Source organism: Emydura macquarii, unplaced genomic scaffold (genome assembly GCF_026122565.2).
Source record: "Emydura macquarii macquarii isolate MOO-44397 ecotype Brisbane River unplaced genomic scaffold, CSIRO-AGI_Emac_v2 contig_2768, whole genome shotgun sequence".
NCBI lineage: Eukaryota > Metazoa > Chordata > Testudines > Chelidae > Emydura > Emydura macquarii.
This window is the reverse complement of record NW_027132905.1, coordinates 41,767,296-41,793,665: the sequence shown is the minus strand read 5'-3', so window position 1 is coordinate 41,793,665 and position 26,370 is coordinate 41,767,296. Positions and strand designations below refer to the sequence as shown.

The 26,370-nt window shown below is 39.1% G+C and overlaps 1 protein-coding gene across 1 annotated transcript in view; it reads right to left on the bottom strand.

Annotated features, from left to right (window-relative positions):
• The window catches only part of SSU72 (SSU72 homolog, RNA polymerase II CTD phosphatase), a 57,727-nt gene that overhangs the window by 25,364 nt on the left and 5,993 nt on the right, over positions 1 to 26,370 (bottom strand). The window contains exon 2 of the mRNA XM_067567231.1: positions 17,667 to 17,810. Coding sequence (XP_067423332.1) covers positions 17,667 to 17,810 — 144 coding nt within the window. The remainder of the gene's footprint in view (positions 1 to 17,666; positions 17,811 to 26,370) is intronic.

Here is a 26,370-nt window from a genome sequence, read left to right as displayed (position 1 = left end):
ACTGTGCCAGAACATTCATGTTTAAGCACACAGCAAGCACTCCACTCCCCCTATATTTTTTTGCAGTAAAAATCATCTTTCCAATCTAACAAACTCAACCTGCTCCAGACATGTGCCAAACCACACACTTTTGGGCTACCAGAGCACAAGGAGCAGGACAGACACGATCTGCCTGACTCAGAAGAGCTGATTTTTCCTGCTCCTAACCTCTTCCTGATTCCTCTCTTGGAAAGATGTAGGTTATAGATAAAATTTGGAAAAGTCCTAGGTGACTTAGAAGCCTAAATCTTATTCAAGTCAATATAAAACTTAGGCTCTTAAGTGTCTAAGCCACTTTTGAAAATGAAACAGGCATCTCAGGCACTTCTGAAATATTTTACTCTGTGGGAATCAGAGATCCATCACGTCTGCCTGCACAGAGCCTCACAAAACAAGCTACACAGAAGTTTATTCTCAGTTTAGGGAAACACGTAATTTATACCTAGCCCACTCTCAGATGCAAGTTTATAGCTAGAGGAATTTTGTTCAGTTCACTCAATTTCAGTATCCTGCATCTCTGATAGTATTGTACTTTACTCCACATGCATTTGTGATTTGAATCACTGATCAAAAAGATTAGACATCAAGCATTCACTTGCTCTTCAGCAACAGGCTTAGTTTTCTCGAGCTCAACATTTCATCTCTCTGGTGGCAAGAATAGCAGTATTAATTGCTGAAACTATAAAGGCTCAGATTATCAGAGATGTAAATCAAATTTACTTATACACGGACTCTTCCAACACAATCTTCTATGATTTAAATTGTTAGGTACTAGCAGTAAGTTACTAGATGCTTTCGGAAGACTAAAAGCTGTGATCCCACAAGGCACAATTAGATAACATATCTGGAGCTGCTTAGCTCGGGAAGTCTAGTGAGGAAGCCTGTTGGTAGCACAGGGAGACTAGCTCTGACTGAAGGGAAATTAATCTGCTCTACAGCTAAAGCCCTTCATGTTACCAAGTGGCAGACATCACATAAGCATTACACAAAGAAAAATAACCCATGCTTACTGAAAATGGATTGCAGACAACCCTTCAAGACAGAATGCTTAGATATGTGTTTAAGATCCAAGATGGTCACAAAAGCTGATCGAGTAAAACAGGAAGTGGCTTTGCTTACAATTATGGAGAAACATTAAGGAGAACTGAAGTGTTCTGCGCTGCCTTTTCAACAGGTCTGTTACAAAGGGACCCATTCTAATTGTAATGGATTTTCAAAGGAAAAAAGTCAGGCCTACTGAATGTACTGTCTTTAGTGCGACTAGTGACACTACAGTTGCTGCAGTACTATGATAGAAAGAATATCAAAGGAAAGATCAGTGTAAGCTTCCCTCACGTTGTCCCCAAAAGTTTTCCCAATGCTGACTTGAAAAAGCCACCTTTAGCGGAAAAAGTAGTATATACACTTCTCTCCCCTGTTCAGTCCTTGCTGAAACTGGCAATTTTTTGCTGTGGACTGAAACTAAAAACTCTCATCATTTAGGGGACATTACCAATCTGGACTGGATTTGAACCAGAACCAGACGGTTGACAAGCTCCATTAATAGTTCCCACTGAAAGTTAACAAAGATGCTGGTTGAAATCTCTTTCAATATCAGAAAAGACCACAGAATCAAATTTGGGGACAACTGCCCCATGGACTTGCAAAAAGTCAAAAGTTTGCAACAGTTTTGAAAACTGGAGACCAAAAAGCTAGATTTTTAGAGGTCTTCACTGCTAGTGTTAAATTGTACTGAAGTATGCTAGACTTGCAATCAGGGAAGAACATACCCACTATTGGTCAAAGAGTCATCGACCCACTTTTAATGGTCTCTGCACGCTTAACTGTTCATCACAGTCGAACGCTATTTACCCAAACAAGAACACAGTTGTTATAGGTGCCCTATCGTATTACCACTAAGGCTGCTTAAATAAACTGCCTGTGTGGTAACATAAGTAGCAGAGCAAACACATTTCAATGGGAGATTTCAATCCGCTGATGTGGCAGAGCATCCCATTTGAGCAGCGCAGTGCACATGACATGCAAGCAGGTGTGTGTGTATGGGAAAGTCATGCTCTGTAAATGTAATTATAAAGTGGAAATTACATGCGGTTTAGGAATGCATTTAGGACATGTACACACACACCCATTAAATGGCATGGTGATTTCTCTACTTCTGACCAGTATTGTTTTGCCTAGGTAGTGTTCCAGTTCACCCAGGTGCTATGCTTAAAAGTTCTCTTCCTTCTTTTGATGCCATGTACTGCCTCTTGGCATTTTCAAGGCCCAAGCTTTCCTAAGGGGAACCATTTCTTTTGAAGGGACTGATTTGCTGCCCCAGCTACTCCATTCTGTGATAAGAGTGAGTCTTCAAATGGACTGGTTTCAATAGCTATTAATCAAAATAACCAGCATTTACAAACATGCTATATGTAAGGCTCAAATACTGTGGTTATGAATGCAGTCAGAATACTTAGATACAACAACGAAATTGTTTTAAAAATCCATATGCAGTACTGCCCTGGCTGAGACAGGCTTCTGTTACTAGCACAGAAACCAAACACCCACAGAACTGACCCGCTGAAGAAGGAACTTCAACAGGACAAAGCTCAAGTTATTTCAACAAACATGATGGAAAAGCAGAAGGTATCTAAAAACTAAGCAGTGGCCAGGCAAAGTGGCAATGACTGAAGTCTCAAACTCACATATAGCTAAAGTGGTACAAGCACTCTAGTGTAGACATAAAATTATATCAGTTTAGAGACACCTTATACAAGTATAGCTACTCCCATTTCGGAAGGGGAAGAAGCTATACTGGTGTAAAGGCATCTTTACACCACTTCAACTGAATCCACACTGGAGGCTGTACTGATTTAATTATTTTGGGTAGGAGTGAAATAGTTAAAAATCGGTACAAGAGTTGTGTGTAGACCAAACCTAATGTTCTTTTCATAGGCCTTGCAAGATAAAAATGGAAATAAATGGTGTGACGTAGTGATGTTATTGGTTATAAAATTGTATCTATTATCCTACTGCCCCATTTAGAAGTCGTCGTCAGCCAGTTTAGTCAGAACCTTTCATTCAAGCCATTTTTTAAGGAAAGATAATGGTAGGAAAAAGTGATAATCTTAGCATTCTGGAGATAAATAAATATTGAGGCAAACCCCAGAGGAAGCATCTATGGGAGATAAATGTCAAAATACTGTCACAGAACCAATGCTTCATTGCAATTACTTTCCATTACACTGACTGATGAAGGTGTCACCCTCTCATTCCTAACCATGAGTGGAGAAACTGGGAGGTTCCGGCCCTATCTGCATTAGAAAAGGTTTGCCAGTATAATTGTGCTGGCCTACCCTCCTAGTGGAGATGCTGCTTATATCAGCAAAACAGTGAGGCTAGAATAGCTTATACTAATTTCTCAAAAGAACTGTTTTGCTGGTATAACTGCATCTACACTGGGGCTTTTGCTGACATAGTTATGTTGGTTAGATGTGTGATTTTTTCCACACTCCTAACTGACATAACTACACCTACAAAACCATTAAGTGTAGACCAGGCCTCAGAAGCAGCTGACGGAAGCTGTTGTAAAGAGCATAAAGGTGAAATGTGGAAGAGCAGGCCAGAAACAGGAAAAAGAGGCAGTGGGCGCTCATTTCTGAGAAGTGAGACTCAAGCTGGCCAGGAGGAGCTGCAGTCACTGTGCAGCTTACCTGGGGGAGAGGCTAACAAGCCGTCCAGCTTTACAAGAGTAAGTGCTGCATTGCTCCAGGGACCCTTTGTTTACATAGGGCTCAGTGCTAACAGAACATATAGGGTTGTTTGTTATTTTGCCTGATGCAATAAAGTAACAGGTGTTCAATTACTCATCTGCTTCACGCCGTTTGGCTTAGAAAAGAGCTATTTGCTTCAGCCAGAGCAAAACATCCATAAAAGTTTTCAAAAGTACATTAACATAATAAATATTTGACACTGGAATCCTTTAGAATGAAATTTAGGAGTGTTTTACAAACTACAGAGTACCACTGAAATGCAGCCAGATCTGGGCTGGAAGGGAGTCTACCAACTGCATAGCATGTTGTCTCAATAGCAGTAGCAAGGGGAGAGAGAAAAGGTGGACATTTTGGCTAAGTTTATCAGGCCAAACTCCTCGTCTTGCCATAGGATCTTAAGTGTCTGTCCAAAGTAGATGGGACCTTAGGATAAGGTCTATTTTAAGATATGCTATTTTTATGGTCTATCTTCTGGTCTGCTTAAAAAAAAAGTGTCTGTTCATCCATCAAAGCTGCCTGACTGACATGCATCTCATTTGATATCACTGAAATTCAACCAACCAAGGGACTCAGATTTGTTTCACACAATTTTTAAAGACTTCTTCATTATCAGTTTTACATATGAATGAGCCTCAGGGCTCTGGATCCTTTAAAAGAAACATTTAGGGTATACGCATGAGCTGCTGAGACTCACGAAATTGGCAAGAGAGGAAACATATTCCGATAAATTTTTGAAAGAACAGGTTGATGGTATTTTTAAGTCTGAGGAAGAGACCTACTCCCTGAAGGGAGCCTGCAGTGAATGCTGCCCCCCTGAAATGGAAGTACAAATCTACTAGTCTTTCCATTTTACCAGGAATGCCACAAAGGCAAGATGGGGTCTTTGTAGAAAACAGTAACATCTAGTAGTGAACGTTGCGTTTGAGAATTGATTTAGGTTTTGGATCAATGAATCTTACAGTCCCTTCTCTAGTAGGCGCTCATTGCTGCAAAAGATTGGAAACTGTTGTTAGACTTTTAGAGACTGTTCAAATTCCAATTTTAAATATTAATTTCCCCTCTTGACTCAGTTCCTCAGACATCTCTGAGTCTTCTAGTGAAGAATAAATGGCAAAGGGTGAAATCTTGGCCCCAGTGAATTCAAAGGGAGTTTTGCCGTTGCCTTCCATGGAGCCAGAATTTCAACTCAAAGCTTGAAAACCCTTTCAGTGTCAAGTATCAAAACAACTGTGCAGCACAAGCTCCACTCAGCAGAGAGTCTCCCAGCAAGGGAGCAGGACAAAAGGAATGTAATAAAGTAGGCCAGCACCAGGTGGATCCCGGAATGTTTTATCAACCAGGTACAGGAAACTGCTTCACCCACCACTGAATGGCAGCCACTTTAGGTGGAAGATGACAGTTACTTATTAGCATTAAGAAAAGTGAAGAGTATCTATAGCCAATTGAAACTATAGGGGGGATTTAGAGAGGCAGAATATCGTTCCCCAGGATTGAATTTGGTCAGGATACTCTTATGGAAAGTGTAGAAAGGAAGCACTTTGAACCCTTAGACATTCAACACTTTCTAGCGGCTTTGACAAGGAGGCTAATAGGCTCTGTGATGACACAAAGGTTTTTTGAGCAAGTGAGCCTCACTGTCCCTGCCCACTTCCGTCAGTCTGTCCCCACCTTTCTAGTTGCAAGGAGGTGGTCTCTCTCAGGCCATGAAACATCACAGATAAGGTTTGTCTGTTCTCCACATTGCTGACATTATGTCTCAACAGGGAGAGCAGAACTGAAAGCTCAAGATCAACTGGGAACATTAAAAGGTCAGGAGTGAAGAGGGGGAAAGAAATTGAAGAACAATTTACTCAGAAAACAAGTCCCAAGAGTTAGGTTTCATTCAGGAAATGGCACCTCAAGCAGCACAGCACCTTTTAAAACCTTTTTGGGACAGTGTTTCAGCACTGACTCAGAAGAAAGATTATCCTTACCGCAATGCCAACACCACTCTCTTCAGCACCTTGCATTTTCCTTGGAAGTTTCCCATCCCATTACTAACCTAGTTCTACTTTGCTTTGCTAGTGAGATCTAATGACAACCAAAGCTGGTATGACTATTTTTCACAGTAAGTTTTATGTCCATTTAATTCTGCTCTTAACTAAGTTATCTGCCCCACTATGCCCATTCACCCTCAGATCATGATGCTTTCCCCAAGATACCCTGGAAAAGCAGCAGATGTATATTCCTCTTTGAGCTCTATAAAATGTAAGAGGAGAAAAAAAAGTTTAAAACACAGAAGTAACTTCAATAGACTTGACTTTATCTATTCAAGGTGAAAGCACCCCAACTGCTGCAACTTTTAAATGAAAATACAATTTAATATTTTACATATTAATTTTAAAGACTTCAGCTATTTTTGCTTCTAAGAAAATGTGAATTTTCTGCAGAGCAATTTGAAATCATACAAAAGAATAACTGCAAATAACCAAGAAAATAAAATTCTCAGTGAACTAGACTGTACAGATTTGTGAAGAAGTACTCTGTTCTCAAACTAAGCTCAATCTCAATTATTGTAAATTGCAGGCAATCTTTATGCCAGCAGTATACAAGCAGTATTAAATAGATTCAGACAGACTATTTTTAAGTAACATTAAGGGTGTTACTGACAAGTGGAAGAAAATTTAAAAGGCTAACATTCTTAACACATGCTGTCAGGCTTCCCTCATACCCCTATCACAGCAGGAGTGCAAGATGCTGTAGCAGGCTTAACTTTGAATTGCTCGGCGCTCTACTCATTGCATTATCCCTTATTTCAATAACTTGTTATTGTCTGAAGTTCTATTTTAGCCCAATTCCACATTCGTAACACTCAGCGGGAGCCTCTGGGTGCAGAAGAAATGCAGGAGCTGCCCTTTAAGCTGTGCTTTCCTTCCCACAATAACATTACAAGATTTTTAAAAGCATTCAAGTCCAATCAGGTCTGAGGCTTTGAGATACATTTATACCTAATGCCTCCCTGGAGTTGTTGCTATTTATTGGTTAAATATAGTTTGCCTTTATATCCATACATTTCTAAGTGCATGTTATGTAACCATTAGATAAGGAAGATGAAGATTTTTGATTTATTACAAAACTCTCCTTACATTTGTGACGTGAGCTTGACAAATCAGTTGAGTGGCTACAGTTTATCAAGCCCATCCAACGGCTACATATGCACACTGGGATCCACCAGAACTTTCCACGCTGTCCTTCACGGCAGGTGGTATCTCTTTTCTATGCTTGTATGGCACCCAGCACAACAGGACTCCAAGATGGTACCATAATCAATATTTATTAACATTGCCCTGCAAGACCAGTGATCTTAACTCAGTTGTAAAGCTAGCATGTTCAACAGAAGTGTTAACATTATGAATCTAAGCTCTGTTGACCCACAGGACATGAAGGGTTCACCACCCGAGATATCTTTACCAGATTAAAGAGATTTCATAATAAGGCCTGTTGAATCTCCTGACTGTAGATGAAGTACCAGATTCAGTGGCCAATATTATTTTGATTTTTTTTTTTTAAAGTAAATGCAAGGCTTCCTGCTTAGCAGAGCTCCTCACTGCTCCACCAAACTTCCAAATCTCTCAGAAGACTGTTCTCTTTTTAATTTTATCCTATTGACTTCATTGTACTGTTATTTTTAATATTGTACTGTTATTTTCTTCTTTACAATTTAATTTCAAGCATGTCAGGTGAGGCAAGTCCCTCCCCTCACCTCCAACACTAAAATAAAGCTCTCTCTAAAAGCACCTGTCATAACCCATAGGCCGTGTTAACAGACTTACATATCTCTATAGCACTTCTCATTCAAATACATCACAAAGCATCACACAGACTTTTAGTAAGTGATTGGAAAGACGATATATGTCACCTACCACTGAATGACCGCTGACCCTGGGGTTTTGCAAGGTTGCTCTTTAACAGCACACTGCAACACTACTCAATTGTTCCAGGCAAGTGAAAAGCCCTGTGAGGTCTTCCTCACCTTTTTCTTTCTGAGGATTGTTCCTTAGGAGGGGTCATCCCTTGGACCACTCCGAACATTTTAATTTCTTATCAATCCCACCCGCACAGTGGTTTTTGGTAGCTTTGTAGACCACCAAAAAAGGATCTACCACAATCGCTTTGATATCTAACTGAAGCTCAGGGGAGAATTTACATAGGCAAAGTTCCCCAAACTGGAATTGGAGCAGAATACCTGGCTAAGACCTGCTGTCTTTGGAGAAAAACCTATGGGACCTTTACTGAACATACAAGCCGTCAGGACCTGGCACTTTCAAAGCCCACATATGTTCTTCAATACATGACTGTCACGTGTCACTTAGGAAGAGATGTGCAGCGAGACAGAAGGTCCAATGTTATTTTGCACAGCGATTCAGTAGAGGATTCTGATTGTGCACTCAACAGGGTGGTAACGCAGCCTCACTAGATCAAGTCTTGAATGCACGTATTAAAAATTCATGTTTGCTAGCAGAGCCAATGTCCCCTGTGATGCAGATTTCTGTGGCACAGCAATATTGAATTCTGCAGAACACTAGAATTTCTGTGTCAATTAATTAAAACACTATTTTTGAATTAAGAAAAAAGTTACCCTTAGCACAAGGAATGGTGTACTGTTTTAAAATTAAGATCTGTTGATTTTAATAAAAAGGTTTTGGTTTTTGTTTGATTTTGTTTTGGCACAGCTTCCAAATACCCAGTTTTCAATAACAAGCAGAATTCCATAGTGACAATGCATAACCACACTGTATAAGCTGTCCAGAGAAAACAAGGAAATTTGGGTAGCTACAGCTTGGACTTTTGGAACCTGGGACAAGGAGAGAGGCAGTGGGGGGAAATTTTCAAAGGAACAAAGGGCAATTCGGCACTCTACTCCAAGGTTGCCAATTCTTGCAATTTTATCATGAGTCTCACAATATTTGGCATTTCTCTTAAAGTTCTAGGAGCCATGTTATTACATGAGAATCCCAGATTTCACTTACAAAAATGTTTCTAGCCTTCATGGTTTCAGAGAAAAGCTTGAAAACATGACCCCAGTGACTAAAACAGCAGAAAGCAAATAAAAAGAACCCTAAGATTTATTATTTTTAAAAATCTCATGATTTGGGAGGCCTGACTTGTTATTTTTCTATGCCTGGGACTAGTAATACAACAACTCCCACTAGATTTTCAACTGGAGCTGGGTGACTAACTCTTGCTGGTGCCTTTGAAAATCTCTCCCTTCAGGCTTTTAGCACTAGAGGACTGCATCTCCTCTTACCCTTCCCCACTCCCTTTACTGATAGGGCCAAAAAGATCCAAAATCAAGATGGATGAAGGGGAGAAGGATGGACTTCAACTGCTAGTTCCCAGCCTCAACAATCATTGACAGCAAACCACTACCACAGTGTATTCCTCCCCCAATATCTACCAGTGAATCCAGCAATAGGGAGAAAGTGCATTAAACTGGAAATTTCAGCTAAAATGATCAGCAGCAAAATTTGTTGACATTTAAATTGGCAATTGGTTTCACAGTTAACACCTCACTGAAGTGAATGGAGCAGACTTAACCAACACAATGGCAAAAACATCACAAGCTGCTGAAACTATGCCTTTATCAGGACTCTCACCAGTGCAATTGAAAGGATAGAAGCACTAATGGGATGTTTCCTAAAACTTCAGTGTGGACCCTTGCCTTCGACTGCACAGGAAGATGTGAATTTTGAAAACCTGGAACCTGATTACCACAAATAGGTAGCATTGGATTTAGATGTCTCAAAATCTTGGTCTAACACACAGAACTGGCCTCAGTTCTCTGATTCCAATCTGACCAGCTGAAGGTGGTGTGGACTGGCACTAGAAGTAGCAAGGTCAAGCCTACTGAGAGGGTGGCTGACAATTTTGGGTACTGGGAAAGAAGAAAGCACATGGGAGGGAGTTTAGGAAAGGGTGGAGGGAGAGAAATGATCAGGACTCAAAAGCCTTTTTCCTTTAGAAAAGATATTTCCATGAATGAGTGAATGAACTGCACTTCTAAATCAGCAGTTCTCTATTTCACCACGAAGAGACTATTAGCTGTTTAAAAGGGACAAATTTCAACCCAAATACTGCCTTAAGTAGAAATGTCATTTGACAGAAATTATCCTTTTAGATTAAAAAAGAGCACACTACATTGCAGGCACCACCTCCACGCTACCTCCAAAAACCAAAACAAAACACCACACCAAACCCTAATACTTTTCCAGGAATAAAGTAAATTCAAGAGCAAGCCTGCATACTAATTATTCCAAAGCTGCACACAATTATTCACTGATATCAATGATGCTCTTACAGGGAAGGAAAAACAGCAGTATTAAAGTACAGTACTCCTGAAAGCAAAAAATATTGCCAAGTGGGGTAAGAGGAATTTCCCCTCCTGCTTGCTAATCAGATTTCATTGTTTCCGCAGTCTCCGTAAATTGGCAGCTTCTCCTTAATAGCCAGATAGATTGTTGTCAACAGGTTTCCCCCAACCCCATAATAGTTTACTCAAAAACTATTTTTAGTCACCCCAAATTTTTCTTTTAGCTAAGGAATACCTTTCATGAATCCACAGAAAGAGCTTGCGGAAGAGGGCTTATGAAGAAGTAGACACCTAATCATAGATTAGGGTTGTAAGGGACCTCAACAGGTCATATAGTCCAACCCCCTGCTCAAAGTAGGACCAAGCCCAACTAAACCACCCAGCCAGGGCTTTATCAAGCTGGGTCTTAAAAACCTTGAAGGATGGAGATTCCATCATCTCCCTAGGTAACCCATTCCAGTGCTTCACCACCCTCCTAATGAAAATGTTTTTCCTAATATCCAACGTAGACCTCCCCCACTGCAACTTGAGATCATTGTTCCTAGTTCTGTCATTTACCACCATTGAGAACAGCCTAGCTCCATCCTCCCTGGAACCCCCTTTCAGGTAGTTTAAGGCTGCTATCATATTCCCCCTCATTCTTCTCTTTTGCAGACTAAACAAGCCTAGTTCCCTCAGCCTCTCTCATCATAAGTCATGTGCTTCAGCCCCCTAATCATTTTTGTTAACCTCTGCTGGGCTCTCTCCAACTTGCCCACATCCTTTCTGTAGTAAGGGGCACAAAATTGGACACAGTACTCCAAATGCAGCCTCACCAGTGCTGAATAGAGGGGAATAATCACTTCCCTCAATCTGCTGGCAATGCGCCTACTAATGAAGCCCAATATGCTGTTAGCCTTCTCGACAATAAGGGCACACTGTTGACTCATATCCAGCTTCTTGTCCACTGTAACCCCCAGTTACAGTGCTTGATGAGGAGAATGAGCGTGTGGCAGATGGGCCTCATCCTACCCATCCCCAACCACTGGGGCAGCTCCTGCCTCCAGCTGCCCCAAATTCAAATTTATCCTTTCACCACAGATGCCCAATGTGACAGAGCAAATATCAGATGCTATTTTAGTTTGCTCAAATTGTTCATAAAAAATAATCATGTTTATTGGACAATCAAAAACACTCGGAAAATTCATGTAAAGTAAAAGTTGGAAAAAACAGTAAAAAAATCAATAGTTTCAATTTTAAGTTTCAACTCTCTTTGAATTTACTTTCACTAAGATTGAAACTTGATTTGAACTGTACTGACCCATTTATTTTTTTGGTGGCTTGAACCCGAACTGAACTAACACACTGAATGCAACTGAACTGAACCAAAATAAATACTGATTCGACTCTGAGGTAAAGGCAAAAAAAAAAAAAAGTTAACAGACCAAGCAGGCCTAGATTCTATGGATCAGAGCTCAATTCCACTCTCCTAGATTTTCCCTATATTCTCTTCTCCAGAAAAGAATCTGCATGTTTCAAACTCACTTATACACTTGGCTTCAAGCATCCTTCTTGGTTATTATGACTAGGGAAGTTACGCCCAACATTAAATAGGACTTCTGGCAGTCTCTATATAATTCCTCTTTCCTGTCTGTCCTGGGTGTTGAAGAACCCAGAGGTGGAGTGCAGTTTACAGCCAGGAAGCAGGGAAGCCAGACAGACAGGTTGGTCAGTGAGGCAACAGTGCGACAGCCCAAGCTCAAGGAGTGGAGTCAGGGTGCTTAGAGATCATTAAAAAAAACCATCTTGGGAAATAATCAACAAATGTTTTCACCTACGACCGATGTTCTGTGCGTGCGTGGGAGGGGGGGGAAGGGGAGAAGAAAAAAGAAGGGGAGAGCAGGAATGGAAACGAAGGCATTTCATGATAACAGAACAAATATTGCCGCAACATTTAGGAGTTACTGCTGCAGAATTTGGTCCCAGTATGTTTTGGAACACACAGGGCTGTGGACAGAGACTAACGTGATGAGCCAGTTGGTGTCTGGCTTTTTGGTGTCCTTGACTAGTTACTATACTAGTCTGTTTTTCTGCAGCATGACTGTCTCTTTAAAAGGCATTGTTTAGCTACCCATTATGTACTTAGGAATCTCCAGCTTTGTTCACACAGTTATAAAAAGGGACAAAAATAATCATGCCAACCTATCCCAAAGATGGTTGCATCTCATATGCAACATGGATGAAGGAGACCTGTATGTAAGCATGTTCCCAACCCACAACCCCAAGAAATTACCCCAGCCATCCGTGATATTGCTGGAGGGGAGAGAAAGGAATGAGCCTCTCACAAAAAATATTAACCCATTATCTCCACTGAGATCTGCTCTTCTCTAGCAACATCAGTGGGTCTTGAATGCCACTCTGCGCTGGAGATGGCAGTTAGTCTCCTCAAGGATCTCCGGAATGACCCCATTCAGGATCTCCTGCTGATTGTCAGCCAACTAGAGATGAGTCAGCTACTTCCCACTTCACTGGAACATCAGAGGTGCTTCAAATGCAGCTCCTTATGCTGCCAAATCAATACTCTCAACTGTGGTCTGCTTTGGGGATGTGCCATGGTTACAATCATCAGTGAGCTGCAACAGGTATAACTGCCCAGTGAAAACTCCCACAGTAGACCAATGCAGCTACCAAGATGGTTAAAATCAGGGGAAATGCCCAAAGGAGCCAAGGCCTAAGTCAGCTCAATATTTTTAATGACAAAAACAGCCCTACATGGAGCATTTTGCCAGTGTTTTGCCAAGACAAAAATCAAAAGCTATTTTCAAAAGTTTGGTTTTAGCAAATCATAGTTTTGTTTTCTCTGCCTGTAATACCCTTTTAAAGGTTTGGGGGAAAGAGGTTCACAATAATGATGCTCATCTTTTCTAACTGGCAAACCTTTTTATTTTGTGTGTTTAACGCAGCTGAAATTAATTTGATAATAAATTTACATTCCAAGTTTTATGTAGATGGATCCCAAAGCAATTTACAAATTAATATTCATCCACCACCTCAAAGGAAGAAAACAACTGCTTAACACCACATAGCAACAGGAGGAGTTTAGGAAAGGAAGAGGTATGACATCCACTAGAAACTTCAGGGAGAATTTAGGTAGGCAGAATGTAATTAGTAAAGTTGGATTTTGGTCATGCTAGTGACATTAACACTTCTCTTGGGGAGGTTAGAGGGGGAGAACCATGAGTTCTTCAGGACTACAAGTTGTCAGGACCTTTTTCTACTTTTAATCAAAAACTTTTTCAAACTTAACACCATACGAGGCTGTGTTTTAACTAAAATGCTTTTTCATGGTTTAGATCCCAAAGCTTAATGAAATAGGAGACTTAAATTACAAATAAACCAACAGATAATTTTAACATGTATTTGCAGTTTTTATATTTGTATGTGAATTTCTGCTAAGAATTTGGGATCTCATTTGTTTGGTTTTAAATAAAATGTGTCTGTTCAATTTTTAGTACCGACTCGGAGGAAAGAATGCCTCCTATCCATCACCAACGTTTGCCGCATCACTTGGGTTTTCTTTGGAAGGCTCCCAACTATGAGCTTGATCCTTCTATTGAAGCAAATGGGAAAACTCCCTCTAAATTCATCAGGAGCAGGCCTCAAGGTCTCCAGAAGCATGACCCTATCTTGAGAGATTTGACAAAAAGGCAATACGGCCACAACCGGCATGCTCAATAACTAAAGATCTGTTTCTAGTTAACTGCTGGTAGCAGGAGCGGATTCAAAACTGGGTCCACAAGTAGGCTTCCCTACCCCACACAGACTGTTTCTCAGTAGTAAAAGGGTGAATATAAAAGTTTGAAGCTATATTTTAGTAATAGACTGGGCTATAGAACTGTCTTTGGCACACAGATACTGGCAGCAATATTTCTGCCTCCTTTCATGTACTTTTTTTTTTTTTTTTTTTTTTAACTGGTGAAAGTATTTTTCAAATTAAAGTTTGGACATAAAACTACTATTTTCTAATCATATTTGTACTACTTATCTGCCTTCATATGCTGACCTTTAACAGGGTCTAGGGCATAATTTTCAAAAGCATCTAAAGTCCTGTTTCCAAAGGTGACTTGGAGACTCATGAACCTAAGTCACTTTTGAAAACAGGACTTATGAAACTAAGTATCTTCAACACTCTTGAAAATGTTGCTACTGGTCTCCCATTAATTCTCAGGGAATTTAAATGCATGTCTCTCCTACACAGCAACAGCAGTCCTGATTACTTAGCCTGACAACTATAATGTTTTTCATTTTTTCTCTGTCTTTGTCTATTCCATTTTCATTTTAAAATACTTTAACCTCCTACTACTACATGAATATATATGCCTGCGAAGTTTAGCTTCATTACTTCTGCATACCCCGCCCCTTCTGAGCTGACAGCATGCTTTTTTAACTAGTTACTTTTGGAAAAGCATTTTCCAGTCTTCTAACTACAACACAGACAGTATCTAAATTTGTAAATATGTCCTCATTTAATATGGAAGACTAAATATGGAAAGGTTTATAACCTACAGCCACAACACTTGAGAGTTTGCACTATATATGCCACTAAGAGATTAGTGCAACCCAGATGCTTTCTTGTAGAAGTGTGGATTCTCTTGTTCGTCTTCTTCCCTCCTCCCCACAACTGATAGAGAAAAGATAGTTTTCACACACCTTGCCATTCTAAGCCGCTTTTTACCTCAGCTGATTGATGTCCACACCATCGTAGAATCTCAGGCCCGATTGGGATGGCTGCTTTCCGAAGCAGTTAGCAATTCGATGACTGGCTAGCAGATGATGTGCTGGAGCAGTTTAGCCAAAACCTCTTACTGAATATCAAGTGTCCACAGTGCACCTAGTCTCCCCACCGGCCTACAGAACTCGAGAACGAAGTCACACCTAAACACAGGAGCACATAGTGCTGCACAGCCTATATTCCCATACTGAGGTAATGAGATACATGAACTGGCACTTGTCACTAAGAATTGCTGTTTCAGACAACGTGGAAAGGGCTGAAGGTGGCAGCTCTCCCCACTAAACTGAAGAAAGCAGGATTTGGGGAGCATAAGGACAAGCCAAGGAATTTGGAGACCCACTTTCTCCCACCTCCCCTTTGAGACACCAAGAGAAAAGCAGTTCCCTTCCACCCTAAGACAGGGCACCTCCCGCACCCCATTCCCCAAAAGTAATTTGTTGCCCTAATTGAGTCCCACAGTGCCCTGGTCCCAAAGACAGCTGCTCCTTGGCTCACAAGCAGAGAGCAAGAGGGGTCTCTGGTTTTCACTAATGTAGGAAAGAACTTACCCACTCACTCAGAGTCTGGAGATTGAGATGCCTTTTGTACTGAAAAAGTATATCTGTTTCAAAGAACTTGAATTTGCAACATTTGAGGACATAAAATATACAGACATAACTGCTTCCCCACCCCATACTGGGCTTTTTCTTGAACAGGAAGATCAAAATAGAAAGGAGTGCTCAATGTCACACTGCATAAATATCTGTGGCTCAGAGCATAGTCGTTCTGCCTCTAATGTGGAGCAGAGCCTAAAAGGCAACTCCAGAGAAGATACCGGATAGGGGATCAGATGTGTTTTTCATTTTGTTGCATCTTAAAACAGTGCTACGTTCTCAATACAACAGAAGACAAAGTGGTAGTCACTGAAAATTCTAAGTGCTTGTGCAAATGAAGACTGAACAATTCAAACAGTCCTCCATTTGAAAAAAAAATGTTTGCGTTGAGATGTGCAGCATCTCAATTAGAGGATGGATTGGCTGGGAAACATCCCTTTTCTTCACCAAGATGTGTTTATACAAAATTAAATTATGTAGATTCAATAAGGCTCTAAATTTCAAATTTAAAAGATACTGCCACTCAGCCTTTTAATCAGAAATTGGTTCCCTAACATCCTTGTATAATATAGATATCAGTTATGGGGAAAACCATGTGGAAGGAAATTTCCAACATAGTATCAAATCTAATCGTAGTGTACAGCTTTATGGAACTGCTTGTCTTAGCTGAGTATATTCAGAAAACTCAACGCAAAAGAAACCACCACTGCTGGGGTCTTATGGAGCTCAAATTTAATGTTTTCTAGTCAGCAAATACACAACTAAAAACCTGCTGACTCACATCAAGCCACAGTGAAACCTGTGCTAAGGACCTCCTCCATGTCTTACACAATCATTTTAAGTCTACTCAAGTCTTGCAGTACACGATTTTGTTGAACCAATCATTGAAGGCCCATCTCTTCTACTGGGCTCCGGATTTTGTGGATTCCTTGGGTGGCCACTTAAAATAGGTTTCACTGTATTCCCCATTTTCTAGTCCTTATCTAATGCCCGTTTCCCTGTTCTCAGCCTTTTTAGAAAAATACTGAAAAATTTCAGCCATATAAAAATAATCTGTTTAGTTATATTGTAGTGAAACTTCAAAAGATATTAAAATAAATATTTAACTATAACATTTTAGCTGCCATTTCTAGATAGCTATATAAGAAAGACATCAAATCTAACACCAGCAAGATTTTACCAATTTGATCCAGCATTATTTTTATGCAGTTCCCCAGAAATTAATAATCTAGGTCATGCAATATAAAAGGATGGGACAGACTGCCGTATTATACCTTTTTATCCAAAAACTCTTGCTTCAGAGGCATCACATTTTGTAACAAAGGCCTCATAATCTACCATTAGTGATTAATAAGCAAAACCTACATAAAAAATTTAGTTTTCCCTTTCACACAAAATTTTAATATTAAAAATCAGATCCTGTGTAAAGAGAACAAGACCCCAAACAAGTGCCCTCATCTTGCAAACTAAAGATGTTTGGGTTTTTTTGTTTTTTTTAAAACCTAAAATATAGATATCCTAAAATACTGTGTGTCCATGACTGATGTGAAGAAAGGTAGTGTGCATGACCCTTGTCACCTCTGGTCTCTGGGAGTAAACATCACGTTTAATTGGGCCTTCTGTGCCATTCTTGGAAATATACTTAAGGAATGTTTTTGATGTATAGCCAAAATCAGAAATTAACAATTAGCTTCTTGATGAGAAGAGAAAAACTACTTTATGCACTATGTTCTCTTTCCCTAAACCACTAGTTTACTCTAAGCCTTACCTGTTTTCTTGACTGAGCTAAATAGGATTTTAATTCTTTTGGTGGCAGTTCTTGGCATGCCCATTACCAGGAATGGGCTCTACACTGGGAAAACATGGCCCACAGTGCAGTGAAGTTAATGGATGAAGGTGTAAAATATTCATAGTTCTGTTCAAGAACTAAGTATGTTAATTTACTATACAAGAGGATTTTAAATGCACATTATAACTCAATAGCAAGTTACAAAGGGAGTGTTAAAGAGATCCTAACATAATGTGAGACACCTGCCTAGATCCTTAAAACAAAGATTTTGCCACAGTTAAGCAGCTGTGTATTCCTTATGCAAAATAATGAATTACACCTTTCAAAGATGAACCATATTAGGTTTTTTAAAAAGGTCATTCCACAGGGATACAGTTCTTTGTCTTTCCTAAGCAGATCATTGTACATCTGATCATATGTTGTTTTGAAATCATAAACATTCGGCTTGTCTGGTGCTGGTCCTGGCAGTTTCACATGAGTCCCTGTTCCAAAGGACCGAACACTGAATCCTCGTTTGCTGAAAGACACAAAAAGGGGTTATATTTAGATTAGACAGACTTAAAAGTTACATGTCTAGATGTAGAATAGCAATGCACTGGACTTGAAAAAATAACATGCTTAGAGACTGAACTCTGAATCCAACCTTCTAAGCACATTTAAGATAAAAAATTTATATATTTGCAATTTAAGGTTAAGTCTTGGTGCACGATACATATCCTACACTTCGTTTAAGTAATTTTAGTTATGTTGCAAAAAAGTGGCAGCCAGAAAGTGTGAAGTTGCAGGCAGTATGTCCTTGTCTGATATAATCACAACAAAACATACACTTTTCAAACTCTCAGTCTTTTCCATCATTTTCTACCAGAGCTGAAAGTACATGGTTTTTGTTTAACTCTGTTCCTCCAATATCCTCATGCCAAGAGTTGTCTGTTCAACCACCAAGCGAAAAGCTTTCAGGAAGAACTCAAAAAACTCTTACATAACCAAAGGCTATAGTTCCTGCTGTCCCTCAAATTTGGCATCTGTACAGGTGCAATCCTAATATGCAGCATAACCACAATGAGACTGAAAAGAGAAGGTGGAGACTTTATTGATGAGCACAGAAACCATGAAAGAAAGTGAGACATGGTTAATAAAACAAACCTTTATTTTCAAACATTCAGCACCCACCCACAAACAAAACCCAAAACTTAGAACAATCTACCCATTTGCATCTCCCAACTGAGATAAAAATTAAAGCTTTGAGATTTAAAAAATTTATCTTGGTCTTCCTGATATTAGTGGTTGTGAAATACAAGTGTTAGCAGAGGGATTCAAAACTGGGGTAAGCTGTACTGGTACAAATCATGCTTGGGTGCAAATCATGACTACACTAAGTGTTTGCACTTTGCCTCTGCACAGGTATCTAAAACCCAGCAAGTGCAGACAAGGCCTTAGTCAGTCTTTTAACCTTGTATCACCAATACAGCTGACAAATGTGTAGTTCCAAACTATCAGAATGAACACTCCGTTTTTGCCAATCCAAAATCAGTTTCTATGGAACAGGCAATATTCAAAAGTAATGACAGTACTCATGTAGACTTCAGCTATACATTTGAAACACTGATGCTATCTAAGCCACCACAATGGACCTTTTTTTTATAGTACATCCACTATGGGTAGGAAAGTGAAATTTGTCTCCATTTCCCACCCTTTAATAAAGGTTAGGGTTTAATGGGGAGAAATAACTTGGCTATGGAGTCCCGACATCTTATAACACAGGTCTTCAAGTGGAACCTGTAAAAAGCTGTACGGCCCTTTCACAAAGCCTATTTAATAACTACAAAATATCTCGGCATCTTTATAACGTCCTCTCTCAGACTACCCATGACTAACACATGAGATTCAGTGTGCTACTTTTGACAGCTAAGCAACGAGTCTCCCCTTCAGCTTGAGTTATTGATTTTGGCAATGAAGCCAGATCTCCATTTCAAACTCCAGCAGGAAAATAAAGCAGATAGCAGCTCCTGATTTTGGCACCAGTCCTTGGTTTGATGTTCTCACATTCCACCATGGCGAGTGAGTTGCAGCGTATTGTATGACAGATATGTACTTGATAGCATATCAAGACCACTACCAAGCACAGATAAAACATATTGCTTTGGGATCAGTCCCAAAAGGAAGAGATTTCTCATACATTTTTCTTCAAAATTTTAAGTATCAGCCTAAAATTTTACTAAAAATTATTAGTGCACCTACAGGTCTTATTTTCACCACATTGTATCTTTGAAAACGTACTCTTGTACCTATGCATACACATCCCTTCCCTCCTCTAGCACACAACTGAGGTGATGGTGAGGGAGGTTTGAGCTGCACTGTCTATACATTGTGGAAGCCAAGTTCTATGGGAACGGGCAACATGGAAAGCATAATTTTGGGGGGGAGGGAAGGGGAAAAAAAAAAAAAAAAAATCACATTAGTCACTGATTTTACATTCTGTGAGCCTTAGCTGAGTTTCACAGGGGTGGGAGGATGGGAGTAAAGAGATTTCATAAAAATGAATCAATTAATATTGCTGCTGAATTTAAGGGCCCTTGTCACAGAATTTGGTTCCAATGTGATACAGGATACACAGGGCCTTGATTACTGGATTATCTATATAAAACTATAATAAATCAAACTACCAGCTCCCCCCCCCCCCCCCCGGGGGAAAAAAAAAAAAAAAAACCCCAGAAAGTAAAAATAGTTTTCAGGGTTTTTTTAAACTAATACCAAGATCCAATGAATTTCAATTTTTCCAAGTACTTTCCCCTACCAAAAAGCTGTAACTGCAGCATCACTGTTTCTATACTCTTTTAGGGATATTCAGGAAGATTATAAAAAAAATAAATAAATAAATTTTTTTCCTGAGAGCAAGAACTATTAAGCTATGGAATACGCTGCCAAAAAAAAAAAAAAGTGCTGAAAGCACCCCTTCTTGGGAATTTTAAACTACTCAATGGAATATCAGAAAATGTATGGTCGGTAACAATCCTGAATTGTCAGGGTGATAGGCAAGATGAGCTTGAAGGTCTCTCTCATTTATAACTTTAGATTCAATCTTTTTAGCTGCTGTCCTGACTCTCCTTTGGGCCCACAAACCACCCAAAGGACTTTCCTATGCTTATTGTTACCAGGAAATTTAAAAAAAAAAAGAAATATCAGTATACAGTATAAGTATATAATTAACCAAATCACAGTTTTAGTACTAACTAACTGATGCTAACAACTCACATGCTAAGCAAGAAAGCAAATGTGTACACACTGTGTATTGACAGACAATCACTATGGGGTAGAAGACAGGGGGTTGGGGGAGAGAGAGCAAAAAAGCTACCCAATATTTTAGCTGCAAAGAAAAGCACTTTTATTTTTGTCAGTTTTATTCCATTCCACCAACCTCCTCACCAACAACATAGTCTTTTGTCTAACCAGGAAAAAATGTGCTAAAAGAGACAGAGATTTGCAGAATATGGGTTCTGACATAAGTGACAGTTCCTCTTGTGCTTGTTCTCACTTGTTTTAAGTAAAAGTCCCTCTACAGCAGCTTTCAGGACACCTACTTATTGAAATTGCCAAGTGCATCTCTTATCTAACAAAGCAAGTGATTAAATAAGATCTTACTCATTCTTATAGACTCACTGCTTCTTGCCTCAAATCACAGATCTTCTGAGAGAATTTCATTTTAAAAGCTTCCATTTTAAAAACTTTTCCAATTAAAAGTGGTAAGCATACAATGCTTAACAACCCCAAAGACTAGTCTTCCTGAAATGTCTGAATTTACTGTTTTAAACACACACACACACACACGCAGTTTCCAAGAGATGACTATGCAATTTCAGCAAAATCAATTGTGCAATGATTAGCACTGCTTTTAGTTACTTTCCTCCTTTCATTTAAATCAGAGCATACTGAATTGCACAAGTATAACACACAGAACATTTACCTGTTACAGAACAGAAATATGTCTGAAAGCATGAGAAAGGAGCAGTATCAGAAATGATAGTACTCAATATTTCAAAGAGAACACTAATTTATTTTACATAAAGGCTGAGAATTATATAAGCCTTTCTTCTACCAAATATTTTAAAAGATGTATTAAATTCAAACAACGCACATTTGATGTAAGTACAAACTTCAGAATCAGTGAAGGCAAAGTTTTTTGGACAGATTGAAAATTAGTTTGTCCACAAATTTTGCCTAAGTCTGAAGGATATTTTATTTGCTTGTAGCCAAAAGTCATAATAAACCAGGTATGTCTTCCATCCATTCCTATCAGCAGCTATTAGTTTAATAATTACAGCAGAACTGAGTTTGAGGGCCAGACAGAAACAATGAACTGCATGGTGCCGACTTTTAGATGTCTTTTCACTAGGTCAATAAGGAAAGGGGAGGGAGAGGGGGAGCGCGCGCGCGCACACGCGCACACACACACACACACACACACACACACACACACACTTGTGGGGTGAAGATTATGAGAAGCAGGATCACAATCTGTGGCTTCACATATGCTAGGATACAACAGCAGCCACTTTACCTTCTACTCCCAACATGGCTTCCCAACCACAATGCTATACCACCAAACTCAAACCTACTATACTTCTTATATTTATGTTTATTTTGTTGACTATTTGATTAATATATTAAGTGTCATCAAAACTCTAAGCCCCACCAAGCTGCCCAGCATCCATCTGAAAACAAAGCATTGTAATAATGATAAGTTTTGTTGGGTACCTAGAGGAACTTGTCCATTGGCCTGTCAGAGAACAAAGGGTGTGAGGAATCTGAACAAACTCGTCTGTCAGTGTTGTCTAAGAGGTAAAAAAATCTGGCTTTCTAAATCTGATGTGATTTCTGGAAAGGCATTTCAAGAGTCTGGCTTGCTGTCTTGCTTTTTAAGGACACAGACTTGAAACTTCACCAAATTATCAAAACACAAAAGAGACCAAAGTTATCAAGCCCTGAGATCCAAAGCAGAAGACATCAACATGTATGCTGAGCGCCTGGCCTTCAGCATCTCAATTCCTTGCTTTCCAAGTATCAAATTGCAAGAAACTACAAATAAACTACAGGTGTTTAATTCTGAGTGTCAATGCACATCCTGTTCCCAGGGACTCAGTGCTCTGTCTCTGTAGCTCCAAAACCTTTTTGGCAGAAATTGCGAAGGACCAAGCTTTGTACTAAACTCTGATGTGCTACCACACCACAAAGGTAGTCTTCCTTCTATTTATGCATTTGTCCTACCCTGTTCTCTAATCCATTTTTCCCCTCTTCTCACCCTCCTATGTTTTTTCACTCACCAATAATTCTGAATATGCTACTGTTTCTGTAAACAGTGGAGACAGGAGCTGTGAGATGAAACTGATGTGATCCTGGTTAATTACATACTGCTCATTTGAGGGCAGCTGGGATGGATGGAAGTGGAATAGATGTAGGACTCCCCACAGTGAAGAGAGGAAAATTCATTTTTTAAATATTCATTTCTCTTCCCTTCCACAATCCTTGTCATTTGAGCAGAGGCTAATATCACTGCTACTCATGCTCAGGCCATTTCCCAAACTTACTACAGTTTCATTGTACTGCCCCTACTGGGCAAAAGGTACAGTAAGAGAAGCATGACAGAGGGAAATTTTGACGATAAAATTCAAACTGTTCTGTTTTTGTAAAGTTTGTTGCATCCAAACTGACAAACACCAGATCTGTTTTGCAGTTGAAATATGTCATTATGTATCTGTGGAACCCCAAAAGGCAGTGTTTATTACAGAAATCTTCTTAAGAGGTGCTAACACTCATTTCCCATAATTCTTAAATGAAAATTCATATTTTATACTGCTGTCTAGTATTCAAATATGTTTTCTTACTTCAAAACAATTCAGAAGCAGTTATACAAGAAATATGAACACAAACTGCAGCTATAACAACCAGTAAGATGTTTTAAAGTCCATCAAAAGAGGTTGTCACTTCTGAGAATCACTTCAGTAAAAGAAAAAAACCTATTTAAAAATCTGATATGGAAATAAGACTCACTAATAAATTCTGTACACTACGACAGTATCTAGAATGACTATGAATTGTGTGAATTAGCCAGTTTGTCCCTGTGAAAATGTACAGGTTTGTCAAATGGAGGTCTCTAATCCCTTGCTTTCCTCCACCCATCTGCTGCTGCCCTACATCCATCACGTCTTCAAGTAGTGGGATTTTGCCATACGACTTTGCCATAAGATAATGGCATAAGAGAATATTTTGGCACCTTACCCGTTTCTTCTTCCTCATCCACCCTCCCTCCCAGTGCAGGATGGTGGAATTGTGATTAAAAGAAAATGACTTGACTCTCTTTTTTCCTTGTTCTTTTCCGTTTGCATACCACATTACCACTGTCTGAAATGAGTCAGATTTGGTGCAGAGACACTGGTCACAGCCTTTACCACCACATTTACAACAGCCACCTTGCTCAAAAGGGAAGAGCTGCACTTGAAGAAGTGGACATCTGATCTCAAATAATTCATAACAGAAGCCTTTCACTGGCAACGCTTCCCACTCCAAGATTTGAGATTTTGATGCATTTTGACTTATTTTTTAGGCCTTTATTCACTACACAGTCAGAGAGCAAAACTCTGAAACAGAAGTCTTTATTTGGTGGTAGGAGTTGCCAGAGGACATCTCTGTGTGTCAGTTACACAACACGGTTGTGCTAGTATGACATAATTGGAAAATATTTCAGCACATTTCTGGTAACCATATGAAAATGATTTCTAATGCCAATTGATTTATTCAGCACAGCTTTCTTCTACTAAGCAATTAAACAAGTTTCGATTAATGAGTGAATCATCACGTATCTGTTATTAAACAGATTATTGTATTACTGAAGATTGGTGCTAGCTAACATTTACAGTAAAGGACACTTTATACAGTTTTGCACTATCAAGGTAAAAGTAAAATTTATAAAATATATGGGAAATATTAGAATAACTCCAAACAGCAAGACTATACTAGCACACCTCAAATCACTGTTGATGATTACTGCAAATGCCTAATGCTAACCCAACACATTAAGCGATCCATTGATGGATGTAAGATTTATGTAAATAATTTCCATTGATGCTAGTTGAAGTTATGAGCCTAAATAGGAGACTGTACCCACACATAGTTTAGCAAAAACTATACGAGTATAGGCCCTGATTCAGCATGTACATGCCCAACTTTAAGCACAAAGATAGTCTCAGTGAAATCAGGGGGGGGACTACACATATGCTTAAAGTTAGGCACAAAGTTAAGTGCCTTGCTGAATTGGGGCCATTGGCATTTTCCACCAGAAGGATCTCAAAGCACTTTAAAAACATAGAACTCGCTGCTTCTAGGAACACAACAGTTCTTTGACACCTGAGAGCAGTACTGATGAATAATTAACACTTGAAAAAGGACACAGCAATCTTTACAGTTTTAGGTGTTAGTGAAATCTAAAGCAGAAGAAACAGAACTTTGGTCCAAACAGGTAAGTGAATATTTTGGAACCTTACATGGCTTGTCTGAAAAAAGGGAATCATCTTTAACCTTAAACTCAAAATACTGCTGAGAGTCTTGAATATAAAGGGGTGTAAAATAACTGCTTTATTGCAGTTGAATGGCAACAACATTTAGGGAAAAATTAAAAATTCAGTTCCTGGACAAGTTTCTCACACACTATTATAATGAATAAAAGGAGAATAATGAACAGCATCCCTTTTAATAATTTTTTTTCAGTTTACTCTGAAGTTGAATCCCATTCAGCCTGCATGCTCTTTACCCTTAAAAACTGCATTTGCTATCCAAAAAAAAAAAAAAAAAAAAAAAAAAAGATTTCTAAAAGTGTATTGCTGAATGATTTCTGACTCTGAAGTCTTCAGAAAGTTGGCAACTTGCTCAATTTCAATGTTTGGCTTTTTGAATGATATGTTTGTCAAATAAGTCAAATTCTATTAACATAAAAATTCATTAAATCATTCTAGCATTTGCTCATTCTTACTGGTTTCAAGCTAAACTCAATTTAAAAATTTTTTTTTTTTTGGACACTAAAAGAGGAATTATTTGACAGAAAGGTAAGCATACTCGTCTTTCAGTTCAGCTGCTGATTGACACTACCCAATTGATATAGAAACTCTGACTGAAGCGTGTTTATAGTAAACTGTACTTGGTTGAACTTCTGTTTCTCTTATGTGGTTACACCGCCAATATTGCATGATTTGTGGTTTAACACTAAATTTCTGTTATACGCTTTCAATTCTCATTCTGTTGACTCATTAATAATGTACCTCATGCCTCCCCGAATTCTCCACACACACACACACCTTCCTAAAAATGAACGTATATGGAGTAATGTACGGTAGCTGTAATGCACAAATCCTCACTCAAAAGATACAAATTATGAATAAACCAAAAGTCAGCTACAAATACAGAAATCCTAATTTCAAGAGACTGAGGTGTTACTATATTAGTCTGAAAATACAACAGGTTAACAATGTAAACACATTGGGCATAGAACACTACACTGAAACAGTTCCAAATTGTATTTCCTTTTATGAGGACATTTTCAATGTGGTACTGTATATATAATAAAGTATATAGATTCATTTATATCAATTTGGAAATTCCTATTTGAAAAGATTTGCTGATAAAATCCTTGTATCTGCATTATTTCAAGTGACAAAAGAATTTGAATGAGATAAATCGTGCACACTCAAGGAAAAGAGCAACTGGGATAATACTGCAAGACTCTAAATATTGTCTTGTAAATTTAGCCCAATTCCTTTAATCCTGTTTCCAGCATAATTCCCTACAAGGGTAATTTACAATTTGGGGCAATGTACTGTGCAAATTGTAGCCAGTCTGTTGGGTATTGGTATCTGTTCATTGTCTTGTGTTATTTCAAGGTAGATTTTATTTCCCTAGTTCTCAATGGAAGATGGACTTTCCCAGCTTTTGGAACCTGCCAGTGATTCTCCTAATTTGACTACAAGGGGCATTCCCTTCCACATGGGCTGAGCACACTATGCTGTGGGGTCTAGAAACAGACATCAGGTTCA